Source organism: Chlorocebus sabaeus, chromosome 6 (genome assembly GCF_047675955.1).
Source record: "Chlorocebus sabaeus isolate Y175 chromosome 6, mChlSab1.0.hap1, whole genome shotgun sequence".
NCBI lineage: Eukaryota > Metazoa > Chordata > Mammalia > Primates > Cercopithecidae > Chlorocebus > Chlorocebus sabaeus.
Window position 1 is genome coordinate 39,742,606 of NC_132909.1, and position 18,665 is coordinate 39,761,270.

The window sequence follows — 18,665 nt, forward strand, 5'->3', positions numbered from 1 at the left end:
TTATCCAGTTGCTAGTCTACACTAAAATTTCTTGCATGGTAGGGACCATGACTGCTTCATCTATTTTTCTAATATGAATTGGAAGCAATTAGTTTATTCGTTTGAGTCTCCAGACCTCCTCATCATTTTTCACTCAAGTACCAGGGAACTAGAGAAACTCTCATCTGGGTACCAACCAAAGACATCTCTTATATGAGGTGGGGAGCAAACAGAGGATGACTCATTTCTTTTACACTAAGACAGAAGCAAAATTAACCACTCTAGTCAGTCTGACACAATTCTGTTCTGGAGAGATTTTCAAATGTCTCTAAGACACCTTGGTGATTGTGAGAGCATTTCCAGTGACCCTGGGCTGATGGTCCAGTAATAAATCAGCAAGAGAGATTCAGGCTGATTCTAAATAGAAAATGAAACTACCAAATAGGCCGAGACATAATTCTGCATGCATATTTAGTTGACAGCATGCATTTTACAGCGTAACTGTGAGTTGACTGGAAGCCTGAGAGGGAAAGTCCCCTCTAGAGTAAAGCTTGGTTGGCACCTTATGTGTTTATATCATGTCTGGTAATTCTACACAGTGTTTGGGAAATATAATTTTTATTAATTCTCTTCAGCACCACAGAAACTGCAGTAATAGAACAGAAAGAAAACTGTTTCATTACACAATTAAATCTGAATGTCACATGTATTACAATCCATCTGCTTAAGGATTGAAAAGAAATAAAGACGGTTACCATAATTAGTTCACAAGTAGAAGAATGTACAGCGCCATGTCATAGGTAGTTCATCCTAAATTCACCTGGTCACTGGGGAGGCCATCTGTGTATGCTAATTGGTCATATTCAATGACAAAATAAGCTTTTCACATCTTCATGGCAGAAGGTAGTTTTGCAACTTGAAGCTAGCTGCCTGCTGAAGGTAGACTTTCACTCTTCTACAAAAGTGGTTGAATAGGGTGCTATCTGCCCGGCGCGGTGGCTCACACCTGTAATCCCAGCACTTTGGGAGGCCGAGACGGGCAGATCACAGGGTCAGGAGATCGAGACCATCCTGGCTACCACGGAGAAACCCCGTCTCTACTAAAATACAAAAAAAAAAACTAGCCGGGCGTGGTGGCGGCGCCTGTAGTCCCAGCTACTCGGGAGGCTGAGGCAGGAGAATGGCGTAAACCCGGGAGGCGGAGCTTGCAGTGAGCCGAGATCGGGCCACTGCACTCCAGCCTGGGCGACAGAGCCAGATTCCGTCTCACAAAAAAAAAAAAAAAAAAAAAAAAGAATAGGGTGCTATCTTTTTGGCTACTTGTAATTTTAAAGCAGTGGCTCTCTACTCCCTGAGGACTGGGCTAGTACACTCCTGCTTCCATTCTTCTGGTGGCCAGTGTCCTCTTTTGTTTCCTATCATCTGCCACTGTGGTACAGCCGACAGCACAGTGCTCACGGCTGGCAGCTCAACTCAGGTGAATGACAATTGCCGCAGGAGCACTTCAGTGTCACATCAAAGAGTGAAGCCTGGCTGGGTGTGGTGGCTCATGCCTGTAATCCCAACACTTTGGGAGGCCGAGGTGGGCAGATCACGAGGTCAGGAGTTCAAGAGCAGCCGGTCAACATGGTGAAAAAAAAAAATACACACACACACACACACACACACACACACACACACACACACACACACATATATATATATATATGCTGGGCATGGTGGGTGGGCACCTGTAATCCAAGCTACTCAGGAGGCTGAGGCAGGAGACTCCCTTTGCAGTAAGCCAAGATTGCACCATTGCACTCCAGCCTGGGCAACGGGGAAGAATCCATTTCAAAAAAAAAGTGAAGCCTGACCTGCAGAAGGAGAGCCTGCAGGCCTCCTGGGTAGAATTTAGCCTTCACAATAATGGGAATATGAGCATTATGTAAGCCACAGTTTCTATTTACAATGGTGACACGGAAAATATACTGCTGGATTTCCAGCATGCATCCAGATAGAGATAGCTCTAAGAGTTGTCACTGTGACAGCCCACAACTTTCACAGACATTATGGGATACTAATAGGGCTTCTAAAACAGATACACAAAGCATTCGAAATAAAAACAGCTCTCATTCCAAGAAAGATGATATTGAGAGAAAAAAAAGAAGTTAAAAGCATCTTAAGAAAAAACTGAGATTACATATAAGATTGATCAAGTCAGCCAGAAAATATTCCTCTAAAAAGAATCTCTCTCTAAGTATCCAAAGTGCATAGCTACTCATAGCAAGAGAAACATGAGTGTTATGAAGAAAGGGGGCATATTATTAGCAGAATTTTAAAAGACCTTTTTTCCATCTCTGCTGCTCTCTAATCTGCTGCCCATTAAATGTGGCATCTATATAGAAATATATCTGACAACTACCACCAGCACTTTTTGATTAAAAAATTAAAATCTGACTGTGTTAATATAATGGAATATACATGAGCCTGCAACATAGCTAATTAAAGAGTTATTACAGTTTTTGGGTGGCCAAATCACCTGCCTTTATTTGTCCTGTAATAGCAGCATTCCAATTTCTGAAATTAAACACACTAAAATTATACTTACCTATAACTATCCCTATTGGTTAAATTAATACTCATATCAGACTAATATCTACTGTAACAATTTGGTAGTAAATTTTCTTTGGATATTAGCTATAAATATGTAATTATGAATAATTTTAATATACTACTCATAATGTATGTAGAATTTTAAAAAATTTTCTGTAACTATAATTCAGTTGAAAAACTACATTTCAAAAGTATGAATCACAATGTTAAAACAATTAAGGAATTCATTCAAAGTAAATATTGTGGCTTTATCTTTATACTTTCGTAAAAAATACAGTTGAATGTATATGAATGCAGGTTGTCTACAAACATTACACATAACTATGCTAATTGCACTGAAGTAATAAACAGAAACAAAGGTATGAAAATGCACTCCACACTTCAGTTTAAAACCTGAACTCTTTTTTTTTTTTTTTGAGAGGGAGTTTTGCTCTTGTTGCCCAGGTTGGAGTGCAATGGCATGATCTCGGCTCACCTCAAACTCCGCCTCCCGGGTTCAAGTGATTCTCCTGCCTCAGTCTCTCGAGTAGCTGGGATTACAGACATGCGCCACCATACCCAGCTAATTTTGTATTTTTAGTAGAGACGGGATTACTCCATGTTGGTCAGAATGGTCTATAACTCCCGATTTCAGGTGATCTGCCCGCCTCGGCCTCCCAAGGTGCTAGGATTACCAGCATGAGCCACCGCGCCCGGCCATAAACTGAACTCTTTTTGCTTTTGTAGTATAAATACTTTAGCCGGCAAATAATTATCATAGATAATCAGGTTTCTGTCAACTTACTCAGTATCTTTCCTATATTGCAAAATTTAATCCTATTTTTACGCTCAATTTTTGTGTGCTGTTGAAATGAGTGTTACTCTGAACAGATCTGTGTCAACTTTAAAAGACTAAAAATCATAAGAACAATCTTTTGCCAAAGCAAAAATGAAGCAATTAAATCTCAGGTCCCAGATAAAGATAATCCTGAGGAAAAAAAAAAAAGACAAAAGGTTTATTTAGCTGTTAATACGATTTACATATATTTCAAAAAAAGGGAGATAAAAATCTACACAATCTAAATGTTATAAGAAAAGAGATTTTAGTAAGATATTTTCTCTTACTTGTAGTCTCTTATTTCTAATTTATATTTACTTTTACAACAGCCACGTCTTTAAACATGTTCTCGAACTCTTGGATATCTAAATTTTGCACACTGGGAGAGCACAAAAGAATGTTTATGGAAGACAAAACAGAAGAGAGAAAGGTGTTACATAAAACTCATAGGTTCAGATGAATAAAGCATGTTCTTAGAGACCTATGAAGAGATTTAGATTCTGACACAGTAATAGTGGGAGACAACAACATCCCACAGGCACTAATAGATAATTGAAGAAGAAAATTAACAAAATATTATAACCTAAACTCAACACTTGACCAAATAGTCCTAATTGGTGTCTACAGAACTCTTCATCTAAAAATAACATAACATACATTCTTTTTATCACCACTCTAAAACTGACCACATACTCAGAAATTAAAAAATCCTCAGGAAATTCAAAAATCTCAAAATTATACAAACTAAACACACAGAGATATTAGCACTGACCCCACAAAAATATCTTGAAGTCTACCATGAACACCTCTGTGCACACAAATGAGAAAATCTAGAAAAAAATGAAAAATTATTAAGGAATACATCCTTCCAAGAATGAACAAAAAAGAAATCAAAGCCCTAAATAGATAAGAAGCTCAAAAATTGAATTAGTAATAAATAGCCTACGAACAAAATAAAGCCAAGGACCAGACAGATTCATAGCTGGATTCTACCAGATGTACAAAAAAGTGCTGGTATTATTTCTACTAAAACTATTTTAATAAATTAAGAAAAAGTAACTTCTCACCAACTCATTATATAAGAACAGCATTATTATGATACCAAAACCTGGCAGAGATAAAACAAACCAAAAAAATTCAGGCCAATATCTTTGAACAATGATACAAAAATCTTCAACAACATACTGACAAAATCCAGCAGCATATCCGAAAGCAAACCCACTATGAGCAAGTAGAATTTACTTTGGGAATGCAAGGTTGGTTCAACATACACAAATCAGTAAATGTGATTCATCACATAAACAGAACTACTAAAGACAGAAACCACAAGATTACCTCAACAGATGCAGAAAAAGCTTTTGGGTAAACTTTAATATCTTTCATGTTAAAAATCCTCAACAACCTAGGCATTGAAGGTATATGCTTCAAAGTAAGTTATCTATGACAAACCCTCAGCCCCAACATACTGAATGAACAAAACCTGGAAGCAGATGGGTACAGTGGTTCATTCCTGTAATTTCAGCAATTTGGGAGGCCAAGGTAGGTGGATCGCCCAAGGTCAAGAGTTTGAGATCAACCTGACTGACATAGCAAAACCCTGTCTCTACTAAAAATGCAAAAAATAGCCAGGTATGGCAGCAGGTGTCTGTAATCCCAGCTATTCAAGAGGCTGAGGAAGGAGAATCGCTTGAACCCAGAAGGTGGAGGCTGCAGTGGGCCGAGATTGTGTGTGAGAGGCAAAGGGAGACTCTATCTCAAAAAGGAAAAAAAAAAAAAAAAAAGCTTGAAGCATTCCTCATTGAAAACTGCCATAAGGCAAAGATGCCTTCTCTTAACACTACTATTCAACATAAAATTGAAAGTCCTGGTCAGGGCAATCAGGCAAAAGATAAAAATAAAAGGCATTTGGCTGGATGCATCGGCTCACGCTTGTAATCCCAGCACTTCGGGAGGCCAACACGGGTGAATCACGAGGTGAGGAATTCCAGACCAGCCTGACCAACATGGTGAAACCCCGTCAGTATTAAAAATACAAAAATTAGCCGGGCGTGGTGTCACGTGCCTGTAATTTCAGCTACTCAGGAGGCTGAGGCAGGAGAATCGCTTGAACCTGGGAGGCGGAGGTTGCAGTTAGCCAAGATCGTGCCACTGCCTTCCAGCCTGGGCGACAAAGCAAAACTCCACCTCAATAAAAATAAAAGGCATTTAAACAGGAAAAGAGGAAGTCAAACTATAAGAGGAAGTCAAACTATCCCTGTTTGCAGGCAACAGGATTCTACATCAGGAAAACCATAGAGTCTTGGCAGAAAAGCTCTTTAAACTTACAAATAACTTCAGTATAATTTCAGAACACAGCCCTCCATACCCAACCAATCCCGGGCTGCGAGGCACCTGGGGAGCTGCGGCCTGGCCAGGGCAGTGCACTCAGGTGGGCTCCCTTCCCTGCAGGTAACCGCTCAACACGCCGGAACCGCACACAGCTAGAGCCACTTCTGAAGCCACTTGAGAAAAATGATGTGACAGTTCCTATCGAAAAGGATTCTTCAGAAACATACCATCTGTGAAAAAAGTGGCCCTTTTTTCTGACTGCAAAACAGACATTCTCAAATTCCAAAATGCCAGCCAAAGCCCCAATTTACCTGAAAGCAGCTAATGACAAGAAAGGAAAGAAATTTAAACTGAGAGACATTCTGTCTCCCGATATTATCAGTCCCCCTCTTGGAGACTTTTGCCACACCATCCAAATCAGCAAAGAGGGCCAAGCACGATGTCTTTGGGGATATTTCCTTTCTTCAAGGGAACTATGAGCTTTTACCTGGAAACTAGGAGAAAGCACATCTGGATCAGTTCCCTGGGCATAATACGTTCTTCTGGTAAAACGGCACCTCAGACTCTGTGTTCACAGAAACACCCTCCTCAGTGGTCAAAAATGCCATCTCCCTCACGATCACTGGAGGGTCCCAAGCTCTCATAATGCTCTTATTGTCACCAGTGAAATTTAATTCCAAATAGGAGTCCTTTGGACCAATAAAGCTGCCAAGGCTTAGCTGCAAGCCCATCATGGAGGAAAAAGCTTAGGTGAAAAGCAGCCTGTTGGAGAAAGGAAAAGTCCACCAAGGAGACACCTCATGGGGCTCCAGCGGTTCTGCATCTCAGTCCAGACAGGGCAGGGACAGCCACTCCTCCAGCCTGTCCGAATAGTACCCTGACTGGCCAGTCGTAGACGTATTTCCCCATCCCGTGCCATGCGAGCTCATCAAGGGAAAGACTACGTCAGAGGAGTCCCTCTCTGACCTTACAGGTTCCCTCCTATCCCTGTAGCTTGATACGGGGCCCTCACTTTTGGATGAGGTGCTGAATGTCATGGAAAAAAGTAAGTAACAGGATCCCAACTTATTTCCTTTGGAGTGGAAGGTATAAAAACAAACTAAACTAACCACAGTTGAACAGAAGGGCTTCCGAAGCTGTATTTGCAGTTTTGTGATGGGTTTTCTAAAATAATATTCTTATAAAGTATTTCTTTTTAACCTGTTACGCGTTGTTTGCAAAAACAATTTAGAAAAAAAAAAAAAAAATCCTGTCTTGGCAAAACAAGGAAATCCGTCAGTCAGAACCCATTTTCAGCAGGCACTGGTGCTGTTTGGCTCACACATTGTTTGCAGACACACAAGAAATCTGGGTTGGCCAGGATTGGCACTAGCTATGAAGGGCTTGGCGAGTCACCTTAAGAAACTTTACAAAAAGAACTTTACATCTCTCCAACATTTTCTGAGCAAGAGGAAGTAAAAATGTATTTAACACCTCAGCCTTTTTTCTAGACTCTTTTCTATATATTGCTTGGGCTCACCGTAGCGAATTCTCTAGTGTTAAAACTTTTCTGTTTTCACATTTGAACTTTATGGGTTTTGGAGATTTTCTTGTAGTTCTTATATATCCCTCTTTATTATATCTATATTGCAAAATTTTAACTGTCAGCTACATGTTGGTAAGATGCAGGCAAAATATTACTATAACTAAGTTATTTTTTAAAGTAAAAATACATTTTTACATGCCTTTGGCAAAAAAAAAAAAAATTTAGGATGCAAAATAAATGGAAAAAAATTATTAGCATCCCTGCGAATCAACAACATTCAAGCCAAATATGAATCATAAATATAACCCCATTCACAACTGCTGCAAAAAGAATAAAATACCTAAGAATACAGCTAACCAGGAAGGTGAAAGATCTCTATGATAAGAATTACAAAACAATGCATACAGAAGTTAGAAATGGCATAAATGGAAAACTTTTTGCTCATAAATAGAAAAAATCAATATCCTAAAAGTGATCAGACTGTCCTCCAAAATTTACAGATTTAATGCTATTTAATATCAAATGACCAAAATATTTTTAACAGAACTAAAAAAAAAAAACTACTGTAAAATTCATATAAAACCAAAAAAGAGTCTGAATAGCCAAAGTAAACATAAGCAAAACAACAAAGCTGAAAGCTTTACATTACCTGTTTTCAAATTATACTACAGAGCTACAGTAAACAAAGCAATATGGAACTGGTACAGAAACAAACTCATAGACGAATGTAACAGAATAGGGAGCCCAGAAATAATGCCACACACCTACAACCACCTGATCTTCAACAAAAGTAACAATAGAACTGTGGAAAGAATTCCCTATTTAATAAATGGTTGTGGAATAACCAGCTAGCACTATGGAGAAGACTAAAACTAGACCCCTTTATTACACCATACACAAAAATCAACTCAGGATTAATTAAAGACTGAAATGCTAATTTTAAAATTATAAAAAACCCGGCAGATAACTGAAGAAATACCATTCTAGACATAGAAACTGGCAGCAATTTCATGATGAAAATACCAAAAGCAATTACAACAAAAGCAAAAATTGACAAATTGGACCTAAACTAAAAAGCTCCTTCACAGAAAAGGAAACTATCAACACAGTAAACAGACGACCTACAGAATAATGGAAAATATTTGCAAACTATGCTTCTGACAAAGGTCTAATATCCAGAATCCATTAGAAACTTAAACAGCTTACAAGAAAAAAATACCTAATTAAAAAGTAAACAAAAGACATGAAAAAGATGCTTTTCGAAAGACAAACATTTGGCTAACAAGCATGTAATAAAATGCTCATCAATAATCATTAGAGAAATGCAAAATAAAACCATGAGATACCATTCACACCAGTGAGAATGGCTATTAAAATGTCAAAAAGTAGATGCTGTCAAGGTTTCAGAGAAAAGGGAATACTTATACTCTGTTGTTAAGAGTGTACATTAATTCAACCATTGTAAAAAGCAATGTGGCAATTTCTCACAGGACTAAAAACAGAATTACCATTTCACCAAGCAACTTCATAATTGGGTATATTCCCAAAGAAATATAAATTATTCTGTCATAAAGACACATGCACAAGAGTGTTCACTGCAGCACTATTCACAATAGCAAAGACATGGAATCCACTTGAATGTCTATCAATGGTGGACTGAATAAAGAAAATACAGTATGATCAGGCATAATGGCCCATGCCTGTAATCCCAGCACTTTGAGAGGCCAAAGTAGGTGGATTGCCTAAGCTCAGGAGTTTGAGACCAGCCTGAGCAATATGGAAAAATCCCACCTCTAAAAAAAATACAATAAGAAAAATTAGTTAGGCATGGTGGCACACACCCGTGGTCCCAGCTACTTGGAAGGCTGAGGAATGAGAGTATTGCTTGGCCCACTACGATGGCTTATGCCTGTAATCCCAGAACTCTGGGAGGCCAAGGTGGGTGGATCACCTGAGGTCGGGAGTTCAAGACCAGCCTGGCCAACATGGTGAAACCCCATCTCTACTAAAAATACAAAAATTAGCGCGGTAGTGGTGGGTGTCTGTACTCCCAGCTACTCGGGAGGCTGAGACAGGATATTTGCTTAAACCTGGGAGGTGGAGGTTGCAGTGAGCTGAGATGGCACCATTGCACTTCAGTCTGGGCAACAAGAGTGAGACTGTCTCAAAAAAAAAAAAAAAAAGGGCCGGGCACAATGGCTTACTCCTGTAATCCCAGCACCTTGGGAGTTGGAGGTGAGTAGATCACTTAAGGTCAGGAGTTCGAGACCAGCCTGGCCAACGTGGTGAAATCCCATCTCTACTAAAACTACAAAAATCAGCCAGACGTGGTGGCAGGCACCTGTAATCCCAGCAACTCAGGAGGCTGAGGCAGGAGAATTGCTTGAACCCGAGAGGTGGAGGTTGCAGTGAGCCACGATCATGCCACTGCATTTCAGCCTGGGCAACAGTGAGAACCTGTCTCTAAAATAAAAATAAAAAATAAAAAAATATGATACATAAACATCATGGAATACTGTGTGGTCATAAAAAACAAACAAACAGAAAACAATAACCAAAAACAAGATTATGCCCTTTACAGCAACATGAAGCTGGAGACCATTATTCTTGGAAAACTAATGCAGAGGCCAGACACAGTGGCTCACGCCTGTAATCCTAACACTTTGGGAGGCCGAGGCGGGCAAATCACCTGAGGTCAGGAGTTGGAGACCAGTCTGGCCATTACGGTGAAACCCCGTCTCTACTAAAAAATATAAAAAATAGCCAGGCATGGTGGCAGGCACCTGTAATCCCAGCTACTTAGCAGGCTGAGGCTGAAGAATTGCTTGCTTGAATCCAGGAGGCGGAGGTTGCGGTAACCAAACATCACGCCATTGCACTCCAGCGTGGGTGACAAGGGTGAAACTGTCTAAAAAAAAAGAAAACCAGAAAAGAAAGGAAAGAAAGGAAAGAAAGGAAAGAAAGGAAAGAAAGAAAGAAAGAAAGAAAGAAAGAAAGAAAGAAAGAAAGAAAGAAAGAAAGAAAGGAAGGAAGGAAGGAAGGAAGGAAGGAAGGAAGGAAGGAAGGAAGGAAGGAAGGAAGGAAGGAAGGAAGGAAGGAAGGGAGGAAAGAAGGAAAGAAAGAAAGAAAGAAAGAAAGAAAGAAAGAAAGAAAGAAAGAAAAGAAAAGAAAAGAAAAGAAAAGAAAAGAAAAGAAAAGAAAAGAAAAGAAAAGAAAAGAAGGAAGGAAGGAAGGAAGGAAGGAAGGAAGGAAGGAAGGAAGGGGAAGGGAAGGAAGGAAAGGAAGGAAGGAAAGGAAGGAAGGAAGGAAAGAAGGAAGGAAAGAAGGAAGGAAGGAAGGAAGGAAGGAAGGAAGGAAGGAAGGAAGGAAGAAAGAAAGAAAGAAAGAAAGAAAGAAAGAAAGAAAGAAAGAAAGAAAGAAAGAAAGAAAGAAAGAAAGAAAGAAAGGAAAGAAAAGGAAGAAAAGGAAGAAAAGAGAGAAAGAAAGAAAGAAAACTAATGCGGAAATGGAAAACCAAATGCAGGTTATCTATAAGTAAGAGCTAAATAATAAAAACATGAACACAGAGACAAACAACAGACACTGAGGCCTAGTTGAGGGTGGAGGGTGGCAGCAGAAACAGGGTCAGAAAAAAATACCTCTTTGGTGCTATACTTAGTACCTTAGTTACAAAATAATCTATACACAAAACCCCCATGACACAATTTTAGCTGCATAACAAACCTGCACGTGTACCCCTAAACCAAAAGTAGAAGTTAAAAAAAAAAAAACTCCCTGGGTGGGGAAGAGTGCACTCCAGGTAGAAGGACCAATTTGTGCTACAGATAGTGGCCCAGGTGGGGCTGTACTCTGATTTATTTCTGGGTCCATGCAGGCAGATGAGTTTATGAACAGGTGGTCCAGAACCCTAGGTTGGTTGACAGAACAGATTGCTGCTGCAGATTCAGTGTCTGGAGGTGGGAATACACCCGGAGACTTGGAGACATTTCTATATAAGTTTTTTGGCAAAAAAACCACTAGGATCAAAAATGCTGTAGTAAAATTCCTGAGTGTGGTTCACTGTCCTGGGAGAGGTGTGGACACATTAATGTCTAGTGAGTATGTTAGTTAATGGGTAAAAATCTTGTGGTGGCAGCTGTGGCAAAAGGGGATCTGCCATCACAGCTCCCTTCCTCTAAGTTTTAGGTTCTCTGTCACTATGGAAGGGGAGCTGGAATCACTGAACAAGGGACAGTGTGACAGACTGTGTAGAGGAGAGCACAGCCTCTCATTCCTGGACACCCAGAGGTTTATACTAATCCAGGAGTCTGTGATATCTTTCTTCTAGCACCCAATCTGTAGAGTTTGCAAACACCAAGCAATTCTCCAACACCAACTTATTGTCTAACACTTGAATTCTGACACCACCAAGAGTCAGCACAGACCTTGATTCAGGGCTCAGTCTCACAACACTGTCCTCACTGCAGATGCCAGTCACAAACTCTATAAGCTCATCTACGCTTCTGAGATACTGTTTAAAAACTGGGGACTCCCATAATGTTACTGAAACGTACTGATCTGATAGAGCTACTCACAGAACTCAGCAGAACACTGTAGTTATATTTACCATTTTCACATAAAAGATACAACCCAGGACAGGTGTGGCAGCTCACTTCTCTAATTCCACCACTTTGGGAGGCTGAGATAGGTGAATCACCTGAGATCAGGAGTTCAAGACCAGCCTGACCAACATGGAGAAACCCTGTCTCTAGAAAAAATACAAAATTAGCCGGGCGTGGTGGAACATGCCTGTAATCCCAGCTACTCGGGAGATGGAGGCAGGAGAATCGCTTGAACCTGGGAGACAGAGGTTGCAGTGAGTTGTGATTGTGCCATTACACTCCAGCCTAGGCAACAAGAGTAAAACTCCATCTCAAAAAAAAAAAGGTACAACCCCAACAAAGTCAAGTGAAAAAAATATGAGACCACGAATAAAGGTGGAAAAAGATGAAGTACATAGATGATAAAGAGCTATGATTAATAAAATTCTCTATCTTTTGTGTTCTCCAAAAACACTTTATGGGGAAAAAAACAAAACAAACAAACAAAAAACGCTTTTCATTATGATGCCCAACACCACCATGCCCGACTAATTTTTGTACTTTTAGTAGAGATGGGATTTCGCCATGTTGGCCAGGCTGGTCTTGAACTCCTGACCTCAGGTGATCCACCCACCTTGGCCTCCCAGAGTTCTGGGATTACAGGCATAAGCCATCGTGGTGGGCCAAGCAATACTCTCATTCCTCAGCCTTCCAAGTAGCTGGGACCACAGGCGTGTGCCACCATGCCTAACTAATTTTTCTTATTGTATTTTTTTTAGAGATGCATTTTTGTAGATGGGATTTTTCCATATTGCTCAGGCTGATCTCAAACTCCTGAGCTCAGGCAATCCACCTGCCGTGGCCTCTCAAAGTGCTGGGATTAAAGGCATGAGCCATTGTGCCTGATCATACCATATTTTCTTTATTTGGTCTACCATTGATAGGCATTCAAGTGGATTCCATGTCTTTGCTATTGTGAATAGTGCTGCAGTGAACATGCTTATGCATGTGTCTTTATGACAGAATAATTTATATTTCTTTGGGTACATACCCAATTATGAAGTTGCTTGGTGAAATGGTAATTCTGCTTTTTAGTTCTATGAGAAATTGCCACATTGCTTTTTACAATGGTTGAATTAATGTAAACTGTTAACAGTGTATAAAGTATGCCCTTTTCTCTGAAACCTTGACAGCAACTATTTTTTTGCTCTTTTCTTACCTATCACACAGTCAGAAAAATGCTTTGCGCATTTTCTCCTTTTTCTCATTAAAAATCAGCTGACTTTGTCTCCAGTGGTAAACACAAAATACTTCTTAATCAAACTGAACTTAAGTATATTTTCTTCCCACAGGCTCCTGAACTTTGAGCTAACCTCAGTCTGAGCTACCATACAACCCCATTTTATGTTTATCCTAAGAACATGCTGACCTCAGGGTAAAACGTTCTCTGATCTAAAATCTGATTTTATTACCCTCCATGTAAACATTCCCCTCCTACCTCATTACTAATCCTGTTTGCTTTTCCCTAGGAAAAAAAAAAAGTCATTGTCTGCCTAATCTTTTCAATCTTTGAAAATCTTATAGTTGCTACTTCCTCCTGTTGCAATACTCCTTTGAAATTCAATTTTTTACATGTATCTAACTTTTATTTGAAAAAGTCTAGAAACTGCCTCAAAACAATAACTTCATCTTCAGCAAGACCCTCCTAATACCCTTTTACATTAACCTTAACTGCATCTGCGTGTGGGTTACCAGCTTTCCAGGGCTCTGTAGATTCTCTCAGTAAAGAGGCTTCTTCCATAGCTGGGGTGAGCAGGCTAGGACATCTGCAGGGGAGGCTCCCCAAAAGGAACTAACTGGGCCTTTAAAATTAGGCTTAGCTTGGAGTCACTGGGCTTAAGCTTTAATTTCTATGTCAGAGTTATTAACTTGGTTTTTGAAACTATAACTAGGTGGTAAAATAATTCAGCAAAATTACGCAAACAGTGTTCATATAAGGGAAGAAAATTTTAAGGTGCTTACATCTTACACCTCAGTAAGAAAAGCAAATGTATTTATTCCTTCCAGACAATAAATGTATGATGTTATTATTTGTATCAAAAATCATGTAGTAAACAATTAGCCGGGCACAGTGGCTCATGCCTGTAATTCCAGCACATTGGGAGGCCAAGGTGGATGGATCACCTAAGGGCAGGAGTTGGAGACCAGACTGACCAAAATGGTGAAACCCCATCTCTACTAAAAATACACAAATTAGCCGGGTGTGATGGCAAGCGCCTGTAATCCCAGCTACTCAGGAGGCTGAGGCAGGAGAATCACTTGAACCCAAAAGGCAGAGGTTGCAGTGAGTTGAGATTGTACCACTGAACTCCAGCCTGGGTGACAAGAGTGAAACTCCATCTCAAAAAATAAATAAATAAAATAGTTACAAGGGAACACTTCTAGGAGGTACTAAGTTTCATCACATAAAATTTAGCATTAAACTCAAAAATCAAAATACCAGGATATAGAACCAGGCACGGTGGTTCACATCTGTAATTCCAGTACTTTGGGAGGCCAAGGTGGAAGGATCGTGAGGGCAGGAGTTCGAGAGCATCCTGGGCCACATGGTGAAACCCCATCTCTACTAAAAATACAAAAATTAGCTGCGCGTGGTGGTGCACCTCTGTCATCCCAGCTACTGGGGAGGCTGAGACAGGAGAACTCCTTGAATGTTTGAACCCAGGAGGCAGAGGTTGCAATGAGCTGAGATCACACCACTGCACTCCAGCCTGGGCCACACAGCAAGACTTCGACTCAAAAATAAATAAATAAATAAGACAGAAAAAAAAAAAAACCCTTTAGGTCAAAAGAAGTGAACAAAGCTTTTCAAGGTACAGATATGTCTTCCTCATGTGTCAAGTCAGGCCATTCAATTACTTGAGAGACTGTCCCATCCCATTATGCTCACTTAAGTGCTCAATAACCTCCTCTCAGGAGACTCTGAACTATGCCCCCAGTGAGTGCCTCAGGAGCATTTTATTCTGCAAGTTCTTATACCATCTCACTGGGGTCAGTTTTTTGGGTTGTTTTTTTTTTTTTTTCTTTTTTCTTTTTTCTTTTGGAGTGGTGGGTATCTTTTTTCTAGAAATTTTTTTTACTTTTTTTCTTGTACTATTTTTCTGCCCCCTAAAGGAATCCAGGAGGCAGAAATTATTTGTTTTCTCCTCAATACTAGTATCTGATTGGCTGACTAGCAATGTGTCTCCAAGAAATGAAAGCTGAATTGGGTGAAGGCAATATTAATGTCTCAAGGAATTAACTTTAAAAAAAGGTGCACCAGGAAATGCCTTTTAGCCTCTGGGCATCCACGTGCACACTTGAGAAGCTACACTCAATACCTCAGGTTGTCCTATGAGAGAATATGACCCAGAAGCTGATATTCACTAGACACTCTAGCAGACATAGCCATGGTGGGTATCTTGGTTTATCCCCATACAGTACTGAAACCAAGGTTCAAGCAAAAACTGAAGGGTGACTAAAGACACATCACCCTATAAAGTTTCCAAAAGGAAAACCTGACCCCAAAACATTCTGATAAGATATCTGTGTCTAGGGAAAATAGAAGAAAACAATGCACAGAGATATTTTACAATACAGTGTCAGGAGATTATTATTTGCTTTCTTCTCATAGGAAATATTTACAAAAAGAAAACAAATCTTTTTAAATGTGCCATCAAATGCTTTGTCAAAAACACAATTAATTGGCCAGATGCGGTGGCTCATGTCTGTAATCCCAGCTCTTTGGGAGGCCGAGGCGGGTGGACCACTTGAGGTCAGGAGTTTGAGACCAGCCTGGCCAACATAGTGAAATGCTGTCTGTACTAAAAATACAAAAATTAGCCAGATGGGGTCGTAGGCGCCTGTAATTCCAGCTGCTTGGGAGATTGAGACAGGAGGATCATTTGAGCCCAGTAGGCAGAGGTTGTAGTGAGCCTAGAGTGCCTCACTGCACTCCAGCCTGGGTGACAGAGCAAGGCTCTGTCTCAACATTTAAAAATAAAAATGATTAAAATAGGTATCAAAATGTACACTACAGGACAAATAGTTGATAAAGTGAATTAGGGAGGAGAAACTGGCATTTGGGGATGTCAGATGAAACTAGAAATTTAGTATTTTACTGCAAGCCAGAGTTAGCCTGGAGGAATAGGGGATGAGGGGTGGACTTGAGGCCCTGCTTGGGACACATGTAAAAAATTCAGGGAAAAATCAGTCCCCTGTGGAGTGTGCAAATCATTACGTGGCAGGCAATTAGATTGAGGTGTCTCTAATGCCCGGATTTCTACTTCTGAAAATAAAAATCTAAACTTAAGAGCACTTTTTGGTAAATTACTACATTGGCAGAAACAAAATTTAGGCTTAACCAAGTATAAAATGCCAATTAAACTCTGATTACATAACCAGGATATTTCCACCTTGATTGTAAAAATTAAGAAACGAGGCCGGGAGAGGTGGTTCACGCCTTTAATTCCAGCACTTTCAGAAGCAAAGGTGGGTGGATCACCAGAGGTCAGGAGTTCAAGACCAGTCTGGCCAACAAGGTGAAACCCCGTTTCTCCCAAAAATAAAAAAAATTGACCTGGTGTGGTGGCAGGCGCCTGCAATCCCAGCTATTAGGGAGGCTGAGGCAGGAGAATTGCTTGAACCCAGGAGGCAGCGGTTGCAGTACGCTGAGACAATGCCATTGTACTCCAGCCCGGGTGAGAGAGCAAAACTCCTCAAAAAAACAATACAAAACAAAAAAAAAACCCCTACATAACTGTACCTAACAAATTACTGAAATTACTCTTTATCATGAACCTTATAAAAATATTTCCTTCAAGTCCTTTCATAGACCACAAATTACAAACCATAGCTGGGTGCTCTAAAATTTTTGAAACACTCTTTGATTAAATTATTTAATATTTTCGAGGTGACGCCCATAAATTTTTAGTAGGAAAAAAACAGGCCCTGGGAAGCCCACGGACTAAAACTCTTCCTATTAATGAACCAGCACCCCGAGTCAGGATTCTCCCCTGACAACCCTCCCGTTGTCCCTGCACAATCTGGAAGAGACGCGGCGCTGCCCGTGCAGAGCTGCCCAGAGAGGGCTCCAGGCCGGGGCACAGTCACTGAGCAGGGAAGAGACAGGAGGCCCGGAGCCCGGCTGTCAGCGCAGCCGCCATCTTATCGCTGAAGCGGACTGAGGTCGAGCTGGGCAAGGAGAACTCGGGGCACAGATCGTGGAGCTGAATACGGAGAGGCCTGAGTCCCGCCACAGTCGCTTCCCACCGGTTTCAACCAGCCCCGTTCCCTCTCTCGGGACGTCGCACCTAGCACTCTCACCATTTCTAGGCTTCCAGGGGATCCTGGCGTCTTAGCTGTGGATCTCCAATACCTGCAGGTCACAGGGCCACACAGGCTGGGCTTCCTGGAGCACAGGATACAGAGCAGTGAAGAGGAGACCTAGAGCTCCAGCCGCAGCGAGAGACAAAGGCCCCGCCACATCCCGGAAGCCGCCCTGTCTGCTCCAGCTTTGTGCCTGATTGGACAGTTCCCAGTCCAGCGTCCCTGATTAGATAACGTTTAAGACCCCGCCTTCTTAGGCCCTGAGTGACAGAAGATGTGATCAGACACTGGGCTGAATGAAGGAGTGCCAGCCTAGGCTGCAGTCTTTCAGGCAGGGCTTCCTCCCTGAGCTCAGCCAGGCCCACCTCAGAGCATGGGAAAATCCCGTCTCTTCTTTGCTCTCTCTTTTTCAATGCACTCCAAATGTGAACAAAAATATTTTATGTATATTAATAATACATAAAATTTTTGTTCCAGAGAAAATCAACTTTTACTTTATTAATAGTGTATTATCAATAATAAAGCCAATTTGATAAAACGTTGTAAGTCCCTCAACCGGGCACCGTGGCTCACACCTGTAATCCCAACACTTTGGGAGGCCAAGGCAGGTGGATCTCCTGAGGTCAAGAGTCCAAGACCAGTCTGGCTAACATGGTGAAACCCCATCTCTACTAAAAATACAAAATGAGCTGGGTATGGTGGCACATGCCTGTAATCCCAACTACTCGGGAGGCTGTGGCAGGAGAATTGCTTGAACCCGGGAGGCCGAGGTTGCAGTAACCCTAGATCATGCCAATACACTCAAGTCTGAACAGTAAGAGTGAAATTTTGTCTCAAAAAGATGAAAAATAAAAAATAAAAAATAGCTGAGCATGGTGGCACATGACTGTAATCCAAGGTACTCGGGAGGCTGAGGCAGGAGAATCACTTGAACCTGGGAGGCAGAGGTTGCAGTGAGTTGAGATCACGCCACTGCACCCCAGAAAAAAAAAAAAAAATAGAAAACAAAAATAAAATAAAGTACATTGGTCTTTTTGTCCTCTCTAGATTCTTATACATATTTTATGATTTCTTATAATGTTTTAATTTTCTTTTTTTTTTTGACGGAGTTTTTCTCTGCGGCCCAGGCCAAAGTCCAGTGGCGTGATCTCAGCTCTCTGCAACCTCTGCCTTTCAGGTCCAAGGGATTCTCCTCCTCAGCCTCTCGAGTAGCTGGGATTACAGGCATGCACCACCATATCAGACTAATTTTTTGTATTTTTAGTAGAGAGTAGAGATGTGGTTTCACCATGTTGGCCAGGCTGGTCTTGAACTCCTGGTCTCAGGTGATCCACCTGCCTTAGCCTCCCAAAGTACTGGGATTATATGGGCAAGCCACGATGCCAGTCCATTTTTTAACTTTTTATATTTTATTTTAATCTACATTATTTTTACTTTTTCAATTTGAAACAACCTTTAAGCAATTTCAAAACAG

At 40.9% G+C, this 18,665-nt stretch overlaps 1 protein-coding gene and 1 pseudogene across 1 annotated transcript in view; one reads left to right on the forward strand and one right to left on the reverse strand.

Annotated features, from left to right (window-relative positions):
- The window catches only part of LOC103234305 (uncharacterized), a 37,972-nt gene extending 20,585 nt beyond the window's left edge, over positions 1–17,387 (reverse strand). The window contains exon 1 of the mRNA XM_007996018.3: positions 17,189–17,387. Within this exon, the coding sequence (XP_007994209.3) occupies positions 17,189–17,191 (3 nt within the window). The 5' untranslated portion in view covers positions 17,192–17,387. The remainder of the gene's footprint in view (positions 1–17,188) is intronic.
- Positions 5,846–6,772, forward strand: LOC103234306 (cdc42 effector protein 3-like; annotated as a pseudogene).
- Positions 17,388–18,665: the final 1,278 nt, after the last annotated feature.